Source organism: Ascaphus truei, chromosome 4, assembly GCF_040206685.1.
Source record: "Ascaphus truei isolate aAscTru1 chromosome 4, aAscTru1.hap1, whole genome shotgun sequence".
NCBI classification, from domain to species: Eukaryota; Metazoa; Chordata; class Amphibia; order Anura; family Ascaphidae; genus Ascaphus; species Ascaphus truei.
In genome coordinates, this window is record NC_134486.1 from 45,174,295 (window position 1) to 45,193,846 (window position 19,552).

Genomic DNA, 19,552 nt, shown 5'->3' on the forward strand with positions numbered 1-19,552 from the left:
CTACCCACGATAAAAAAAATATATATATTTTTTTTTTTACCATTGTAGAATCATTTTCTGTTTAATTTAAATATGAAATCAATTTTAAATGCTGTAGTTTCATTCTGGGGAATAGGCAAAAAAAAAATGTCCTCCCGGGTCCGTTGGGCGCCTGAAGGTCTCCCAAGTCATGCAATCACAGCCGAGATTTAATGTCGGCACCTAAAGAGGAAGATCTCCTGCCCTTATCTTTCAAGCGCGCTCTCACCTAGAAACAAGCAAAAAGCGGCGTGACAGAGGGCAAGTCACCCAGAGTGCCACTTAATATGATATTGCCTCATTGTCATGGGGCAATGAGTAGGTTAAAATGACCTTTGCATTCCATACACGCAAAAAAATAAAAACACGAGCACCATAGTTTAGGTCAGCAGTGTGCAAAGTGGGGGGGCGTGGGTGTTAGAGGCCCCCGGGTTTCCCCGAAGGCATTTAAAATAAATGCCGGGGATCGCGCGAGGCCTCTGCAACTGGTTTACTTGCCTTCGTTCCAACGGCGTGTCTCCATGGCAACCGGAGTCAAATGACTTTGCTATGGCAACGTGACGTCACACGGCGTCATTTGATGCCGGGGCCGTGTAGGGGGAGAGCACGCGAGCCGGAGAGGAGACAGGGGGGGCGCATGAAAATAAGTTTGCTCACACCTTGGTTTAGGTTATGACTTTGTTTTTAGGTGGCTTGCTGCTTTTATAATGTCAAAATGAAGTTTGGTGGCAACTGTATCGCATGTAAAATTTACTTAATTTAGCCAACAAAATGGTCAATGCAACAAACATTGAAGATATATTATGATCAATACAGGTTTTATGATTTTAGTTAGCAATTGACAGGTTTAAGTTTCAACTAGGGTTGGGCAATATACCAGTAGAATAATAATACAACGGTAATAAAAATGTCCAGCACTGCGATAATTATCATTGTTCATTACCGCAGCTTTCCTGTGTGTAGCATGTCAAAGGGCTTCCAGCCACACTCAACCCTCCCTTCTGTTTGCTTCTGCAGAGAGGCAAGGGGGTGGGTCCGGCAGAGAGGAGGCAGGTTCAGTGCTACAGCTTCAATCCTCCCGCTCGTAATCTCACACCCCATGCCCCTTCAAGTAGTTCCTTTACCAAGGATTGAGGCCCATATTTACTAGGCAATGCTATTGCATACAACACCTTTTGGCATAGGAAGACACCTTACAGTCCATTTAAGTGAATGAGCCATATTTACCTAGCAGTGATACTCCACAAGACACCATCCGCTGACAGACTATACCACACAGTCCATTCACTTAATGGGCTGATAGGTGCCATATTTACTAAGCATTGTCAGAAGGGGTCTTAAGGAGTAGCCACTTTAGGAAATATGTCACAACCATTAAGGGCAAAATATATTTAAGAAACTTATTTTATTAATACATCTTTAAAAAAAAAAAAATGAATGACAAAGTACAACACAGAATCAGAGCTCACTGTGGGAAGTTGCTAAGAATCTAATCACTGAAACCAGTCATAGGTTTGGGACAACCAGATGCTGTTGATAACACTAAATTAACAAATGACTGAAATTGTAGAACAGCAGCTCTACATTCATTTAGAAAGATGGCGAGTAGGGTTAGGGCCGGTTCAAATTGTCCAAAGCAGCAAACCACATCATGTTTGGCTGTGAAAAACCACAATTTAAGTCAATGGCAGTTTTCAATTAGTCACTTCGGATCAAATGGAACCAGTTTACATGATATGTTTAATGGGTTCAAATAGTTTAAATGGCACCTTAAAAATGGATCAACCAAGTATGTTTCCATCCATTGTGAATTGATATTTTGGCAATGTTTGTAAACATTGTAACGTCGGCTTCAGGTAGTTTTACAGTCACTGCCAATAAGGTAAGAGAACATGAGCGATGTGCAAAAATCAATTTCGTCTCTAATAGAATTAATACAATTCTCAAATACATTTAAACATACTTATGCTGGTCTGATTATATTTATAGCAACCACCACCAAATGTTAAACCACTAAACCAGGCCTGCACAACTCCAGTCCTCGAGGGCTGCAAACAGGTCAGGTTTTCAGGATATCCCTACTTCAGTACACCTGGCTCAATTAGTAGCTCAGTCATACTGAGTCACTAATTGAGCCAGCTGTGCTGAAGTAGGGATATCCTGAAAACCTGGCCTGTTTGCAGCCGTCGAGGACTGGATTTGTGCAGGCCTGTACTAAACACATCACTTTAATTTATTGTATTCCTAAATGAAACTATACCTTTATTAAAAAGGAGGTACGTCTGCCTTTGTTTGCAGATATTATGCAAACATTGGCAAAAGCGGGAAATACCAAAGCACATGAAAAACATTCCTACTTGTGCAAACATTACAGTACAGAAACAGATCTCAATTATTATGCACCTTTGTTAAGGGAAACAAATGAATACATTTTCACACATTAAACATCTTAAGCTTTTTACTGTCCCTCTGTCAATGTCCATTTGTCTTGGAGTGGGAGTGACAAATTGTGAACTTTCCAGCATAGCAGGTACAGACTGAAAAGCTGGTTGAGGCCAACGAAAGGCACTCTTCCAGACAACAAAAGAACGTATTTTAAGATTAGTAACAAATGCTTTAAAGTCTATCTCCAAAACAATAGAACAACAACTTTTGGTATGTACAGTACTGGATGGGTACTCTTACTTTAACAAATCTATGTGGAATTAAATGCAGGGCATACACGAAGCCAGAAGTGGCCAACTCCAGTCCTCAAGGTCCACCAACAGGTCAAGTTTTAAGGCTATCCCTGCTTCAGCACAGGTGGCTCAATCAGTGGCTCATTCGTTGACAGCCACTGATTAAGCCACCTGTGCTGAAGCAGGGATACCCTTAAAACCTGACCTGTTGGTGGACGTTGAGGACTGGAGTTGGCCACGCTTGCTCCAAGCACATTTATTTAAAACTAGTAAGCTAGCCTACTGTTATGATAAAGCTCACGACATGGTCACTGCACATAGCAACTGTTGGATGAAGAACATGTCCAACCCGTTTTGCAAGCACAGAATTGCTTTGTGCTATCATAGAGCAGCAACATAAACACAAATATATTCAACAAGTAAAATAGAAGAGGACTGAAAATAATTATGCATCTTTACAGATATTTGCTGGATAAACAAAACACTGGAACCTGAAAGTTTGTTTTTTAACTCTTGTCCAGCACTTATCATCCAGGTTGGTCATTTCACATGTCTGGGTCGTGATAGATACATTTGATTACAAAAAGTATGTGAGTTTAAGCAGCACTCCACTAGAAATAAAGTATCTCAGTAGATAAATAGATCAGGTGTGCGGAAACAGAGAGGACCCTCTGACTCCCCTCAGAGTAATAACTAAATAGATATGATGTCCCCAGCACTCAAAAAATGAAAAAATAAGTCAAAAAACATCAATAGAAAACTAACAGTAATGTATTGATACAATAAATGTATAACATAAGCCAACCCTATTGTAGGCTAGGAGGGAGCCTAACATGAAAAAAGATGGCAAACAAAAAATCACAAGTCTGGAGAGGGAGGGAGGTGGGGGGAAAAAAACGTGGAAAATAACAACCATAGGGGAAAAAGAAAAAGCAGTAGACAAAAAAAAACAAAAAAAACACGGGTGACTTATAACATACGGTAAGGTAAAGGTGATTTATTATAGGGGTTCAACGACCGTTTCGGGGAAAAAGATTCTCCTTCCTCAGGCCCGTTCCCACAAACTAAAATAGTCTGTGGTACTTCCATTTATAATATCCCCCCACCTAAACATCCCTCAAAAAATCAGCAAGAAGACAGAAGTCAAATAATACATGCTGTATACTAAAGTCAACTAACCCTGGTGTACTGTCAATTATACAGGACACCTACAAGCTCATATTGAACCCCCAAAATAACCACAACACACACATACACACATACACACATACACACATACACACATACACACATACACACATACACACTACAAGTGTCACAGAGGAGTGCTACTGAGCATGGCAATATATATTTAAAACCAGAGACAGAACATGAAACACAGACAGAGCTCAGTGCACATCCAATGACACCTATACACGGTACAGTGCCTAAATATATATAGATATCTTTTGAATAAAATGGTCTTTTAGTTTAACTCTTTGGCCAAAGTGTTGTAAGTCCTTGAGCCCCTACACGGCAAACCACATCTCCTGCGTAGGTGTCCTGTATGTTTTACAATTCTTGTTCAGCTGGTCATGGCTGATTTGGAAAGTGGCTCCTCCCTAGTTTGAAGCTCACCCCCTCCCACTTAAATGGTTAAACGCTCACTCCATTGCATTTCCCACTCTCAGGGAAACTTGCTTACAGTTTGATTGCGACAAATCTAATACAGAGTGCTTTTCCTGGTAATGTACAGGTTAATAAGAGCTTCAATCAGACTTAGAACTATGCAACTAATTTTGACAGATTTATTATAAATCATTCTTCCTGATAATGTACAGGTTATTAAGAATTTATATTAGTGTTAGGTACCCTTGAGATGTGGTCTGCCGTGTAGGGGCTCAAGGGCTTACAACACTTTGGCCAAAGAGTTAAACTAAAAGACCATTTTATTCAAAAGATATCTATATATATCTATATATATATATTTAGGCATCGTACCGTGTATAGGTGTCATTGGATGTGCACTGAGCTCTGTCTGTGTTTCATGTGCTGTCTCTGGTTTTAAGTACTGTCAACTACCAGGATTAATATCTCTAAGTAAAGCACACAAATATGTAAACCTTACAAAGGAGGTCCCCTAAACAGGCATAAATGAATTAATCCGCATGTAAATCTTCAATCTCAGGAAAATGCAAATCTACACAGTACAAACTACAAATGAGCAGACAGTGTGCTCAAGTCGAACAGGATAATGTCTCCAATGATAGCACAATTAAGAATAGATACTCTAAAGCCAAGCCTGAACAAAATAGAGAATGGGAGGAAGAGGTAAATGATACAAATCCTCCAAGTGTGCTGCTCATCAGTGTGGATAATTCTGCTCTCCTTGAGGGTTGCTGTCACCTTTCATTGAGAAAAGCTTACCAATTAACCTAGCCCTGCCACACTTAAAATCAATGTTATAACTGAAAAATAATATCATATATTCTAAAAAAAAAAAAAAAAAAAAAACAAAAAAAAAAAAAAACTATTATCATCCACACACACACCCTCGTAATTCTGTGCAGAAATTTTATTCTCAATATAAAATAGAAAAATAATAATATTATTTGTGTAATTTTTCTAATACAAAACCTGATTAAGGATTAATTAGTATGTATATGATACAGTTTTTGACGCGAAATCAGAGGGCAGCACACAGGTACGCAAGTAAACCAGTTTTGTATTAGAAAAATGACACAAATAATATATATTATTATTTTGCTATTTTATATTGTTGAGAATAAAATTTCTGCACAGAAGCGCGCGCGAGAAAGCGAGAACACGCAACATAAAAAAAATGCAAAATGTGACCTTGATGCATTAAAAAAAAAATCCCATCAGTAGCTCGCAGTTTCCATCAACAACATGGGTCAGACCATACTGTCCTTACTGCCTTTGCCTTCAACAGGGTCTCTTGGTATCCGTGGTGGAGACCTTGAGAGAGCCTTGCTGAGGCGCGAATGCAGGTGGATAGTACAGTTGGGACAATGGTACCTCAGGGTCTTAAATACTATCTTGGTTTTGCTATGTTTCTTTAAAATTGTTTGTTCCATTATGCCAGTATCTAGTTTACAAACATCTATACTTTTTTCTCCTCTATTAAAAATATAAACAAAAAAAACAGTGTGTATCAAGTGATATCCGTTACTACAGCCTCATGGGAAATGAAGATATGATGATATGATAGAGGAGTCCATCTATGAAGACTTGAGCAGTATTAACAGTTACAGCAACAAGAAAAGCCAATCCTGGACTTGTCATCTCCGCTAGACCTCAAGCTGGATATAGTTTCAACAGCTCCAACTTTGTTATTATGATCTGATCTGCTAAAGACATTTATTTTCATAACCATCCTTAAACAGAGTTAGTGCTTTGTGTGAGATCTACTGTATATGCTGTAAATGTATTAGTTTGGATATTATCTTCCTTGTATGCCTCCCACTGCTAATATGCTGTAGTGTCTAACTGTTACCTGATTGGTTATCCTCAATGGTGTTTTCCGTTGGCAGCGGCGATTGCATAGCCGTTGAATATACATGCTGGCTATAGTAGAACGCGGATCCTGCACATTTACACTGTGCGGATCTGTTATGTGAGTACTAAAGTAGAAGCACCATATACATTGTGGAATTGCATATAACTTACTGGGGGCAGTATCGGGTAACCGTAGCAACGTGACGCAATGACGCTCTGTTCACAGCAGTTTCCTTGTTGTTTACTGGGAGCAGTATCGGGTTACTGTAGTGACGTGACAATGACGCTCGTAGCATCATGACATCAGCTAGATGTGGAGTTAGCAATCAGCTGTTACAATCTGCTTTTTATGAGGAATCACCTGGGTAAGCCTTAGTTTTGGCGCAAATTTTCAAGTGCATTTCTGTCTATAAATAGTAAGTTCTTTCACATGTAAAGTCCACTCCCAGAAGATGACCGTTGTTGAAACTCGTTGGAGTGGGAGTTTTTTGGCTGGAGGACTCCTCTCCTCGCCATGTTTCAGGGGCCGTGCCTTTGCATTAACCGATTATTTGGTGATGTATTCGGGACTGTGTTCTATGCCTGGACTGAACCGTCTCTTTTTTGAGTCACTACTTTTTACACTGCCACGGGACCTTATTGAATCGTTTAGCTAGCTATTCAATTATACCATTAGCTTCCACTGTTAGCTTCTAGTGTTTCTCAGTATACTTATACTGTTTTCTGTGTGTGTGCAGTTTAATGTCCATTTTTCTTGTAACCTTGCCCATTGTTCACCATCTGTTTGGTTGTGACATTATTATCTATAGGGGTGGTTACTTTACATCATCTTTGGATGTTGATTATCTATGTGTGCTAATGCTTGATTATACGAAACGTAATGGTATGTCCAGTGTACACCTTGTCCCGGTGGTATTTTGAGGAGTTTGGTTTGAGTTCCCCGCCCGTTTTATCATTCTTCCCTTTTTTTAATGTAATTAATAAATTGTTATTTTTTTCGGTACACCTGTGTGCTCCTCCTTGGATATCTTTCTCTGTTGGAAGAAGGAGCGGCTCATCGAGTAAAGACTGACTGGCTTGGAGAGTTTGAAGCAGAGAAGCCTGGTTCAATTCTCGTTGTCAACTTTTTGTATCTGTGCCACCAATTGAAAAGCAGTTAGAAAACGGTAGTATGGCTGTTGGTAACTACCGTATTGGCCCGAATATAGTGCGGCCTCACACATGACCCTACAGTTTTGAAGGTGTTTTACATGAAAATAAGAGGTGTTAGGCTGCGCAATAATACGAGGACAGTTTTCAGAAGGACATTTTTAGGAAAAAAACATAGCACTATATTTTGGGCCAATACGGTTATACAGGATACATTGCAGGTAATTATAACTAACCTTATAATACAGAGGAACATATAAATTGTGTTCTACAGCTTCATCAGACCAGATAATTTGACATCGATGTACCTACTGTATTAATCTAGTTTTGTGACTATCAAACTGATTCAAAGAGGCACGTGTGAATGTTCTAGTCAAAATGACGCCGCGGGTCATGTGACGTTGCGTTGCCATGGCGACGTGCTGTCGGAGACAAGGTAAGAGAACTTAGAGGCCTTGTGCGCCCCTCCCCCCCCCCGCATTTATTTTGAAATCTTTGGGGTAGTAGAGTACAGGGCCTCTGTAAGCACGGCTCCCCTCCCAGAAAATTTCACGCACCCCTTAGTTTGTGCACCCCGGCACAACCAGATTATATAGTGGAAGTCACACTTGCCATCTTCTATCCACCACAAACATAGCAAAGGAATCAAAAGACAGAGGATTCTATCAGAAATAGAGTTTAAAGGTGCAGAAAGTTATCTAATCAGGGGGCAGTTTAAAAAATACATCAGCTGCCACAATGTCACTACCATTAATTGTGGTTCTATCACTACACCTATAAACAGAAAAACATTGGCAGAAATGGCAGTTAAATGGGCAATCACCTCATTTCTGCTCATACCAGTTTATTTTGTAAACAGCGTTATCTGGCTCCCACACAACCAACATTAACCAGATGCCCAGTAAATTAGACCTTGAAAATAAATGTGTGTGCATAAGGCAAAGTTAAAAAATAGATATATTTAATATATTATATCGGATCCAGGTGGGTTATACAACTTAATCTGCAATAGTGATTTAAATAAGAAAAAAAGAGAAAGGTATGCAAAAGGAGTGGTGTAAGTTTTCAGGTGCACCAGGTTCACCGAATGCTTGGCTACTGGGCCTGGACATTTAACCTACAATAACTAGATAAATATTCTAGTTTTAGACACCTATGTAACTTGTTTTAATCTTGTACCAATAACAACTGGGACATGACTGCATATACAAATTAGGCAACTGGAAAAATGTCTAAACATTATAATACAGGCGAGGCCAAATATTAACAACCAGCAAACTACAACTTGTTAAAAATGTAGTCTCAAAAATGGTAAAACATGCATACTACATAAAATGTTAAAATAGTGATTCCAATTACTTTTACTTCACAGCTACTCTGCAAGTTATCCTCGATCTATGTTGCCAATTATGACACTTGAGGTGTCAGAGTCTTAAATGCATTGGTATTTATTACCATTCCTTAATGTTTCTGATTGGACATCCCTAATTAGTCGTCGCCTTTCTCACGGTTTCAGAATACAAGAGGAAAAAAGGTTTGTGCTCCTCAAATGCAAGCAAAACATTAGAGGTAGGTAGAGCTGCATTCCACCACCAAAACAAGGTAGAGAGGGTAGCTCCAAAAAAATGTTTATTAGATCATAAAGGCAAAACTGGCCCGTTATGATCTAATAAACATTTTTTTGGAGCTACCCTCTCTACCTTGTTTTTGTTTTGGTGGTGCGACGCCACTCTACTTACTCTTGTGCTACTTCAGCGAACCGCACACCGGATGATCCCAGTCCTCCCATCAGCAGCAGAGAAACACACCAGCAAACAAGTGAGTTTTTCCTCTCTCAGCAATGAAGCAAAAGGGGAATTGTTATATTCACATGTGAAGGGCTTAGGGAATACTGTTGCATCTTATATATGTCCTGGGAGTTCATTCTCAGAGAGTTTATCAGGACTAATGCCATATCCAATTATTAGCCTATGAATCAATTCCCCCTTCATAATCTTCAGTGTGGCTTGGAAAGGATCATCCTCTTAAGAATTTTAATATATTTACATTCTGTTCCTGCACTCTAATAAGCCCCAGAATCCACCTGGACATTTTAGGGCATTTTAACAGAAAATAAAATATGGATGCCTCCATACAATACTACCATACTGTAGACAATGTAGGTTGCCTTTAAAAATGTTTTTGAATAAGTTCATACTGGTGGCACAATCAGGACTTGTGGCAGGGTTGTAAAAAACACAATAAAAGGGGATATTACTTTCCAACATTTGGGAAATTTTCATTACATATAACGAGCATTAAGTGACAACATTCAGAATGTGGGACAGTTCAATTTCTTCACAATATTGTGAAATTACTGTTATTATGAGCCTAGTTTTTAAAGATTAACTATGGAAGAGGATGTTTTACATCACAACTGAAAATGTGCCATCAAGAGGTGTAATCCCATTTAACATGCATTGACATTGTTAAACAGTAAAACCAATCAACAATGTAACACATTTGCTAGTACTGTATTTTAAGAGCTTTTACAAATTTAGACCTGAAACACCAACTAAAGAACTGAACAAAAAATACTGTCTGCTCTTTTGTTAATCCTTGGTTTAATATAAGCCTGCGCTGAGGCGTGCGGAGGCTGTGGGAAAGCGGGTGTTTTCCCTGGCCATAGTCGACGGGCCGTGGGGGACGTTACGGAGCTGGTTCACCCTCATTGGGCGAACCGCTCACGTAACCCGTGTCGCGCCAAGAAATCAGTTTCAACTGATTTTACGCACCGCGCCCCCTCCTGCCTCCGCCCGCATGGTCAATGGGCGCGATCACTGCCTTAAGGCAGTCAGATCACACGCCGTGCGGACGCCTCCGCGCGGTCTCCCACACCATGGACTCAGCTTAAGGAGAGACACCACCCGCTGTCACAGAAATGGTTTTAAACCCTCCAAAGCAAAAGGGGCCTACGCAAACAATGAATTGCAGCCATTACTCTTAATCCAGTGACAGACCTCCTGCTCCTCAACCTTGTATGTTAGTTTTATTATACTTTTTGATCATGCTTTTTGGTGGGTAATCTATTTTAATTTGGTTGCTTTGTACATAATACTTCAATCATATTTTACAATGAGTGAATTTTTTTTTTATAATTGTACATGAAATAATTATAGGGTTACCTTCACTAATTCTACACTGGCAGTCTCTTATGGTGTTAGTCGTTCTAATCCCCCTCATTTTAGTGAGTCACAGAAAGCTTTGCCTTCCATTTGAGTTTCATTCATTCATTAGCAGATACACAGGTGGTATGAAAATCTAAACTGGTATCAGGAAAGTAACGGGCAAGTCAGACAATAATACATTTTTAGTATGTATGTATTATTTATAAAATGTTTTACCAGGAAGTAATACATTGTGAGTTTCCTCACGTTTTCAAGTAAGTCCTGGGCGTAGAGTTAAGAAAAATAATACACAGTTACAAATACAGTTACATAAGTGAACAGGGTATACATTATATACAAGACAAAGCATGCACAGTTGGAGATAATATATATTATAGGCGTATGCAACAGTTACAGAACAGATTAAAATGTGACACAGCTTTAGTTTTTAAACAACTTGGACTGGTGGAGACTGTGAGTCTCCAGTAGGTTGTTCCAGTTTTGGTGCATGGTAAGAGAAGGAGGTGCGGCCAGATACTTTGCTGAACCTTGGGACCATGAACAGTCTTTTGGAATCAGATCTCAGATGACAAGTGCTGCATCTGGTAGGGGTGATGAACTTGTTCTGATAGCCGGGTAGCTTGCCCAGAAAGTATTTGAAGGACAAATAGGAAAGATGCACTTTGCGCCTAGACTCAAGTGATGACCAATCTAATTCTTTGAGCATTTCACAGTGATGTGTGTTGTAGTTGCATTGGAGAAAAAGACGGCATATTGAATTGTATCAAGTTTGCTAAGGTGGGTTTGGAGTGCCAAGCCGTATACTGTGTCCCCCATAAACGATAATTGGGATTAGCATCTGCTGTGCGATACGCTTTCTGACCAGCAAATTTAGGGAGGATTTGTTCCTGTAAAGTACATCTAGTTTGGCATAGGTTTTGGATGGCAGGGTATCAATGTGCATCACAAATGTTAAATGGGAGGCAAACCATATGCCCAAGTATTTAAAACAAGTAACAGGAATTTACTTTCAGGAGCACCACTGTGTGCTCATTTGCATGTGATTTCCAAGAATCCCTTGCTGCAGTGGAAGCTCTGTATGCTAGGCAATAATGGTGTCATGGAAGGTTGCAGACCTGTCTAAGACGAATGTGCTCACAAGTAATATTTTTATATGCTATACAGTGGAGGGTTTTTAGTCACCTTTTCACCCACCATAACATAAATGTGTAAATGTATGTACAGTATGGCTTTATTTATATAGCGCCATTAATGTACATAGCTCTTCACAGTAGTAATACACATGACAATCATATCAATAACACATAATACAAATAACAGTTCATGGGAATAAGTGCTTCAGACAAAAGTAAAATTTCAGAAGAGGAGTCCCTGCTCCGAAGAGCTTACAATCTAATTTGTAGGTAGAACGTACAGAGACAATAGGAGGGCATTTTGGCAAGTGTCTGCAGGGGGCCAAGCTTTATTACGTAAAGCAAGCTGTATTGCTACATAATGTTAAGTTAATCCTTACTTAAAATTGTATTTTAGAGAAAACTGTAAATGCCACTTTAAAGGCATGTTTGGAATCCCTGCCGGCGACGCAACGGTGACTTCAGGCTACGGTCGTTGGAAAAATCACATTGAGATGACTTCCAGCAATCGTGACCAAGCCGTAGCGCCGTATTACTATAAGCACACGCGACGGCGGCAATGCATTTGTTTTGATGCGAAGTTGCGTCGCTGTCACTATAAGCGCAGCCTTATAACAGGGGTGCGCAAAGTGGGGGGTGAGAGATTTTCCAGGGGGGCGCGGTGGCTACAGGAGGTCCCACACACTCCCCAAAGCATTTCAATTAAATGCTGGGGGACTCCATCTGCAGCTTCTCCTACCTGGTCTTCGGCGACACGTCACCATGGTAACCCAGCGTCAATTTACGCTGTGGGGGGGGGGGGGGGGGGTCACGTGACATGTTGCCATGGCAATGCAAAGTCACTTGACGCACGTTGGGGGGGGGGGGGCGTGCCGGGGGATGAGCAGGCACGGGGGCGCAGAATCAAAACTTTGCGCACACCTGCCTTAGAATATAATATAGCACAGTAGAGAGCAGAAACACTGTTCTACCTTCATCATTTTTGCCCGAGGCATCGAGCATTTTCCCCCCCATCATTGTCAATCAGCAGTGAGCAAAATCAGGAAAGCTAACCAAGCAAGACTGTCAAGGCTATACTCACTCACATTTAAGCCATATAGATGGAGTATTATTAGAGGGTATGGGGATTACTAGTATTGCTCAGCTATTCCACACATTAAAAGGTGCAGTCACTTGTCTTAAACAAAAGTATTCTCTTAAATCAAAAATGTAGCCAATATGGTTTTGGAAAATGGAGAGAATTTCTTGCCAATTAATGGTTCCCTCTTTAGCCCACCATGTACCAGATGAGGGGCAGCAAACGGAAGACTAATGCTAGAGGAAATCGAACTCCTCCCATGTCTCAGTTTATAATGTTTACAATCTTAAATGATTGAAAAACACCTACGGGAATCAAGATTTTTAAAGGAAGTGTGAATCGTCCAGAAGTGACACCTTAAAACAAGTCACCGCCATTGGTCCATTGAGGTTGTAGAAAGAATTGTCGTTGAAGATAAAAAAATAATTAAAAAATAAATAAATAAAACAGTCCTCCATTGCAGTTTAGGAGTTGCGGCTTTCAACCCCTTCAGTTCTGGCGGGGACTCAGCACTCTAATGGGCTGCATTCCCCTATAGAACTGAGGTAGTAAATGCACAGGAAGAATGAATACAGCAGTTACAACGTATGCAAAGTAGCAGTTTCACATGCTGGTATATTTTTTTTTTTTTTTTTTAATCTTGCCTGGACCAGGGGAGGGAGGTGATGTCACCTGAGCTAATCTATGATGCACAGATTTCGGAGACACCTCAGCACCTAGTTCCCGAGCGACTAAAGGTTTGTCTACGGGGCAAGAATGCCTTGGTAGAAAAAAATGGCCTCAGGGCTCGCTCCAGCGACCAATAGAGAGCTTACGTCACAGCTTTCCATTCCTTTTTAAATGGAAACGAGTGTGTTCCCAGATTAATTTCAGGGGACACCTTGCTTCATGCAAGGTATAAAAAATTATTGTGAGGGAGAGATTGTGGGTTTATGCACTTCCCTTCTATGGGAGACACTGGGGACTGGGATTATAAACAAGGCTCTTATAAGATGATAAAAATGACATTTCTACGTCATGCCAAACAGGCGCTGCAAAAGTTGCGATCCTTCCTAAAGGATATAAATAGCCTAAATCTCAAAATCCTTCAGTAAGTGTTGGTAAGAATATAGACTGATGAGGTTGCATTCAATGACTTCGACCTCGCATTCAGCTTCCCACACAGAACTATGTTATTAGTATAGATGTTTACAAAACTGATTAATGAAAACTGATTAATGATTTGTTATTTCTATATTATTTATGTTTAGCAGTGCATTTGCTCTGACAAGCATTTAGCATTTAAAACAGTGAATACAAACCTTGTGCTACATGAGAACAAGACTAAACAGAATATTAATGATAATATGGACCAAGACACAAAAACATATTTCAGCGTTAAGTGTTACACATTAAATCCCCCTCAAAACACACAACATACAAACAGAGACAGATTAGTGAAGAGATTCTCATAACCAGATCAGCACAGTATTATCTGAAGCCTGATGTTGATGTGCAGACAACTGGCTGTGAATTCTTAAAAAAAAATAAAAACACAAATAGTTGTGAAGAAATGTAGCAAATCGGGAGGGAAAAAAATTATTCTAAAACCACAGATTCAACAAAATTACTTAAAGTAAATAAACTTTTACTAGAACAAAGTAGACGATTGTTTGTTCACAAACAAGAGAACAATATATAACAAAAGTAAATCAGACCTGAACTTTCTTTTCAGGTTGTACCACCAATCTATAGAACTTCATAACTATTGGCAAGTTTTATAAAAGGTAGAAACAATTAACCGAGCGACACTGGTAAATAAGACTTTTGTCCAGCCTTATTTAACCAGTAGCCGGAAGCGCTATGTACATTAATGGCGCTATATAAATAAAGACATACAATACAATAAATAAGGGACTTGATCAGCCTTATTTACCCAACAGCAGTAGGTTAAATAAAAGACTTGTTCAGCCTGACCTTAACCCTAATATACCAGCCTAACCCATACCCTAAAATGCCAGCAAAATTTTAATATTCCAGCCTAACCCTATGCCAACCTAATCCCTTTCCCAACATGCCAGCCTAACTTAACCCAGGGGTTCTCAAATCCAGTCCTAAAGACCCCCTTCCCCAACAGGTCAGGTTTTGAGGATATCCCTGCTACAGCACAGGTCTGTAATCTTCAAATGAGCCACGGGTAGAGCCACATGTGCTGTAGCGGAGATATTCTTAAAACATGATCTGTTGGGGGGGAGGGGGGGGTGGAGGTCTTGGGGACTGGAATTGAGAACCCTGTCTTAACACATCCCTAATATACCAGCCTGAAATTTACAACATGCCAGCCTAACCCTTAAGTAGCCCTAATATGCCAGCCTAGCCCTTACCAGCACACTAAATCCTAATCTGGGAGAAAATCATAGTCTGCTCAAGGGAGAGGAAGTAAAAATCTGACAGTATAAAGAACGCTTTCTGAATTAGTCAAGTCAATATATTATATTATACCCAAATTCACTACTGCGGATGATTAACCCCTTGCCTGCCAGCAGGTACTGCAGCATTTAATTGATAGCCAATTTGGCAGATACACAGTTTATCCACCAAATCATTAACCCTGTAAGTCTTAAGTAAAAGACCTGTTGCCATATTACTAAACAGTTTTGTTTTTTTGCCATAAGGCACCTTCCGGTGCTGAAAAATCTAAAATGGGCCTAAATAAAATAGTCCATTAAAGTCAATGGCTATAGTAGGTATTACCGCGGCGGGAGTACTATGGCAGAATATGGCTTTGTAAATATGGGCCCTGGGGTCAGCCCTATCTGACCTTTGCAAAGTCACTGTTTTCCGGTGACCTGTACAAGAACCAAATTGTTAATTATTGCGCAGGAATATATGTTGGGTCAGTAATGTTATACGAGCATAAAATAAAACTCCCATTTTAAACATAAAAAGGGAATACATTATATATTTGCTCTACAGCATTGTTTTTCAACCAGGGATCTTAGGAACCCTCGAGTTCCCCAGACATCCCGACAGGGTTCCATGTCATTTCAAGGTCATTTTAGAATTTACAATGCATCTGAATCTCAGGCTCGCTATTAGAGAAGGTTGGGGTTCTGCAAAATGTCACACTATAATTATAGTGTTCCTTAACCAAAAGAAGGTTAGAAACCACTGCTCTAGAGTTTAAAAAAGTAAAATGCATTTACATGTTTCACCTATAAAAGCTGTAATTGGAAACTGAAAATATTATTCTAGAAGCAGTTAAAACCTAACTGGAGATAAAACCATTAACTAAGAAAATAGACTTAAAAATGGCTGCACTTACTAGCAATACACGGCCACCACTTTTTCCTAAATTAGCAATCCTCCAACATGCTTTATGTGCGCAAACGGCAGATATTTGCATCCCCAAAGGAGGTATATTATGTGGTATTTTAACTGTTTAGGGCAATGACCAATTTCTAATGCATAAAATGGCGAAGCGGTTTATTGCATTCAGATATTTGTACAGTGGACAGATCTCCAACTACACCAAGGACAGGTCATCAAACTCCTAGCTAAGGAAGAATATATCTAGGATACCAGCACAACAGAAAGCAAGAACAAGAGTGGGGGAGGGTGACAGAGTCTAGCTAAAGAAGTTTTTCACCTTAGGAAACATAGGCCTCTGGGCAGAGGGCTGACGGCAAAGAAGCAAAAAGGGGCTCAGATGGAATTGATTAATCACAGTATTTTGGCAAATATTTATACACATCTTTGAATGCATCTATTATGGAGGAAAAGTATTTCCCAGGGACAAGACAGACATTAAATCAGCAGCCAAGAGGAATGCAAAAAAAGTTACCATTGTGCCCTGCCAATTTCAGATGAACTGATAGTAACACACAGCCTTTTAATTCTATAAAGATAAACATATGACATCTCTGTATTTCACAGCAAAATATACTGCTACCAGTATAAAAACTATACCTGGAAATCACACACACACGAAGTTGGGGCCCCCTACACATTATAAATCTTAGATATGGCATAAACATGCAGCTCAGCTTGTGGTGAACATGGGGGCACAAATGACCTGTGGTTGCAAAGCAGATTGTTTAACAAAAAACACAACTCCACATACTAGATTGTAAAATCGCTGGGACAGGGATTGTCTTCCCTATTGTCGGATTTAGTTTGCTGCTCTTGTTGCGTTAAGATTCCCTGCATGGTAACCGAGTACACTGCGGGCGCTATATCAAGATATACATGCAATAGCTGCTAATCACCGACATGCCATCACTGACATGCGTGCACCGACCCCCGGTGCCCCCTTCCATGAGTGCGGGGAACCCTATACACCCACCCCGCCCCCTCTGTGCTCAGAGTAGATCCCCCTATCTGTGCTCAGAGTAGATCCCCATCTGTTCTCAAAAGTAGATCCCCCTATCTGTTCTCAAAGAGTAAATCACCTCCCCCCCATGTAGGGATCACAATACACTGCCCAGGCTGCAGCCCCGATGGAGGCACAGGCCGCCCTTACCTTTGAGCGCAGGCAGCGGGGACAGCTCCACCAGGGCGCCCTGCCCGCGGAACTGCGACGAGCCCTGCGATCGCTTCTGCCTCTGAGCCTTCCGCACCGACTTCCGCGTGAAGCCGTCCACCTTCTCCGCCGCCGAGATGGCCGACATGATGCTGCAGGAAGGAGGAGGGCGGCCCGGGAACACCGCACAGCCGCCGCCTCCAAACCCGTCCGGATAATCCCCCCCCCCCCACCGATCACTCCCCGAGAGGCAACAAACAACCCGATCCCCGCAGCCAGATCCTCGCAGCACGGCGTGTTATGTCGCGATTACTGCCGACAGGATATCCACCCTTAAGATTTGATTTATTCTAACGATTTCAAGTTTTTGTTTTTTTTTTTAAATATATATACACCGTGTTTTTCTGCTGGGAAAAAAAATGAAATCCAAGTATAAAAAGGGGGGGGGGGTGAAATGGAAAGAAAAATTAAACAGTGTTAAAGCGCCTGTTGAAACTTCGTAGGAGGGCTCGGTGATGGAGAACCGAACTTAACAAAAACGTCCGGGCTCGGTGCATTAAAAGGCAGGGAAGGGACGCGCACCCCCTCCCCCGGCTGAGAGTAATAACACCGCCCGGGCGGTCGCTGGAGAGGGCTGGTGGTGACAGTTGGGGCCGCCTGGCTGTGACAGTTTTCCCCCCCTCTCCTTCCAACAAACCCACCCGGGGAGGAGGAGAGGAGGCCCTCCTTTTAGTTTCTCTGTGATCTCCCTGCCCGGCCACCTCCGCCGGTCCCCGTCAGCATCCTCCCATTCCACACCCTCTTCTACCCCCTCCTCAGGACAGCGGCTGGGCCCCCCACCCCCTCAATGCTTCGGTAACTTTTTTTTCTGTCACAGTGCGGGCTCCCGTGGCTCCGCCATCGGCCTGTGCTAGAGAAGGGCGGGATGAACGGGTCGCGCGGCAGGCACCTTCTTTTTCTTCTCTCCCGCACAACTTTGGGGAGGGGGAGCCGGGGGGGGGGGGTGTGAGGGAGAAGGTAACAAGAAGGAGCAAGTCGTTACCGGGCGACCCCCTTGCAGCACGTCGGTTACTGCCCAGCAAGCGCGCGAGGCTGACTGACGGGACCGGCTGACCAATGAAAGAGCGTAGAAAGGGGATGACAGGGGAAAAAACACACACAGAACGCTCCCCGCGTTTGAAGCTCTCGGCGAAGCGCGCGACGGGAGAGAGAGGAAAAAAAGGAAAGTGGGGGGAGGGGAAGGTTTAAAAAAAAAAAAAAAGAGAGAGAGAAGGGCGGGGCTTCGATGCTGACGTCTTGACAACAAACTAACCAAAAAGCGCTTGGGCATAGGGAAAGAAATGATGTACAAAGTGGGAGGAGCTTTGGAAGAGGGGTGGGAGCGGTGGCCGGATGCGGAGTCGGTGACGTCACGCGACTGAGTGATAGGTATGCTGACCAATTGGAAGGCGCGAAGGGCGAGATTCGGGGCGTTTGCTGACGGCTAGCGATCCAATGAGTGTGTGGTTATGCAAATTAGCGCTGGCAGTTGGGCCCGAGGTGAGACGTTTGTTTTTCAAACAGGTTGGGGATTTGTGTTGAGTAGGCGGGGACCGGCCTGGCAGTGAGTGCTCCTGGGAGTGAGCAGCTAGGGCAGGTAAATCAGGTTTGCATTGCAGTTCAAGGTTTTCTTAAATTTAATCTAAGAAGCCTCTTCAGAGAGGTATGAGGAGGAGGACGGGGTGTTTTTTTTGTTTGTTTTTTAACTGTTTTTTTGTTAAAGTTTTTGAGGGAACGTGAATACAGAAAATAGGGAGGGGTGAGGGAATAGGAACAGAGAGGTGTTTATGGTTATCATAGGTAAAAATTGCCCTGAACTAACTCCCTTGCTGCCCTTCTCAGATCTCCCCTGCTCCAAGCACTGAATTCAACGCGCTTTGGGGTTTTCCATGAAAACATGGAGCTAAATGCATCCTTCAATCAAAGTGCTGATAAAATCTGAGGGTGGCGGAGCCTGTGGCAGGTGTTAAGAAGATTAAAATTGTTTGGGAATTAATGCACAACTTTACTTGCAGTCCGGCCCTGAGATATGTGCTGCTACTCTCAAAAAATTAATATTGTCTTTTGCTACCCCATGAATCCTCTGGTCGTACCCGCTTGTTTTTGTTTGTGTTTGTGTGTGTGTGTGTGTATGCGCGCCATTTTTAAATCTGGAGGTACTTCCATACTGATTTTAAAAAAAAAAAGGACAATGATAGACTGAAGCGGACAAATATTCCCATTCACTTCATCTGGACTTTTTATACGGAATGGCCGCTTTTGAATAATATCGAATAAGTCCCTTAATAAGC

General features: G+C 41.6%; 1 protein-coding gene and 1 long non-coding RNA gene across 2 annotated transcripts in view; one reads left to right on the forward strand and one right to left on the reverse strand.

Annotated features, from left to right (window-relative positions):
- Positions 1–18,432, reverse strand: part of PPP2R5A (protein phosphatase 2 regulatory subunit B'alpha) — a 98,026-nt gene extending 79,594 nt beyond the window's left edge. The window contains exon 1 of the mRNA XM_075595682.1: positions 17,223–18,432. Coding sequence (XP_075451797.1) covers positions 17,223–17,370 — 148 coding nt within the window. The 5' untranslated portion in view covers positions 17,371–18,432. The remainder of the gene's footprint in view (positions 1–17,222) is intronic.
- On the forward strand, positions 16,950–19,340 carry LOC142492741 (uncharacterized). Its single transcript, XR_012800892.1, has 2 exons — positions 16,950–18,858; positions 19,104–19,340. It is a non-coding gene; the product is annotated as an uncharacterized LOC142492741 (long non-coding RNA).
- Positions 19,341–19,552: the final 212 nt, after the last annotated feature.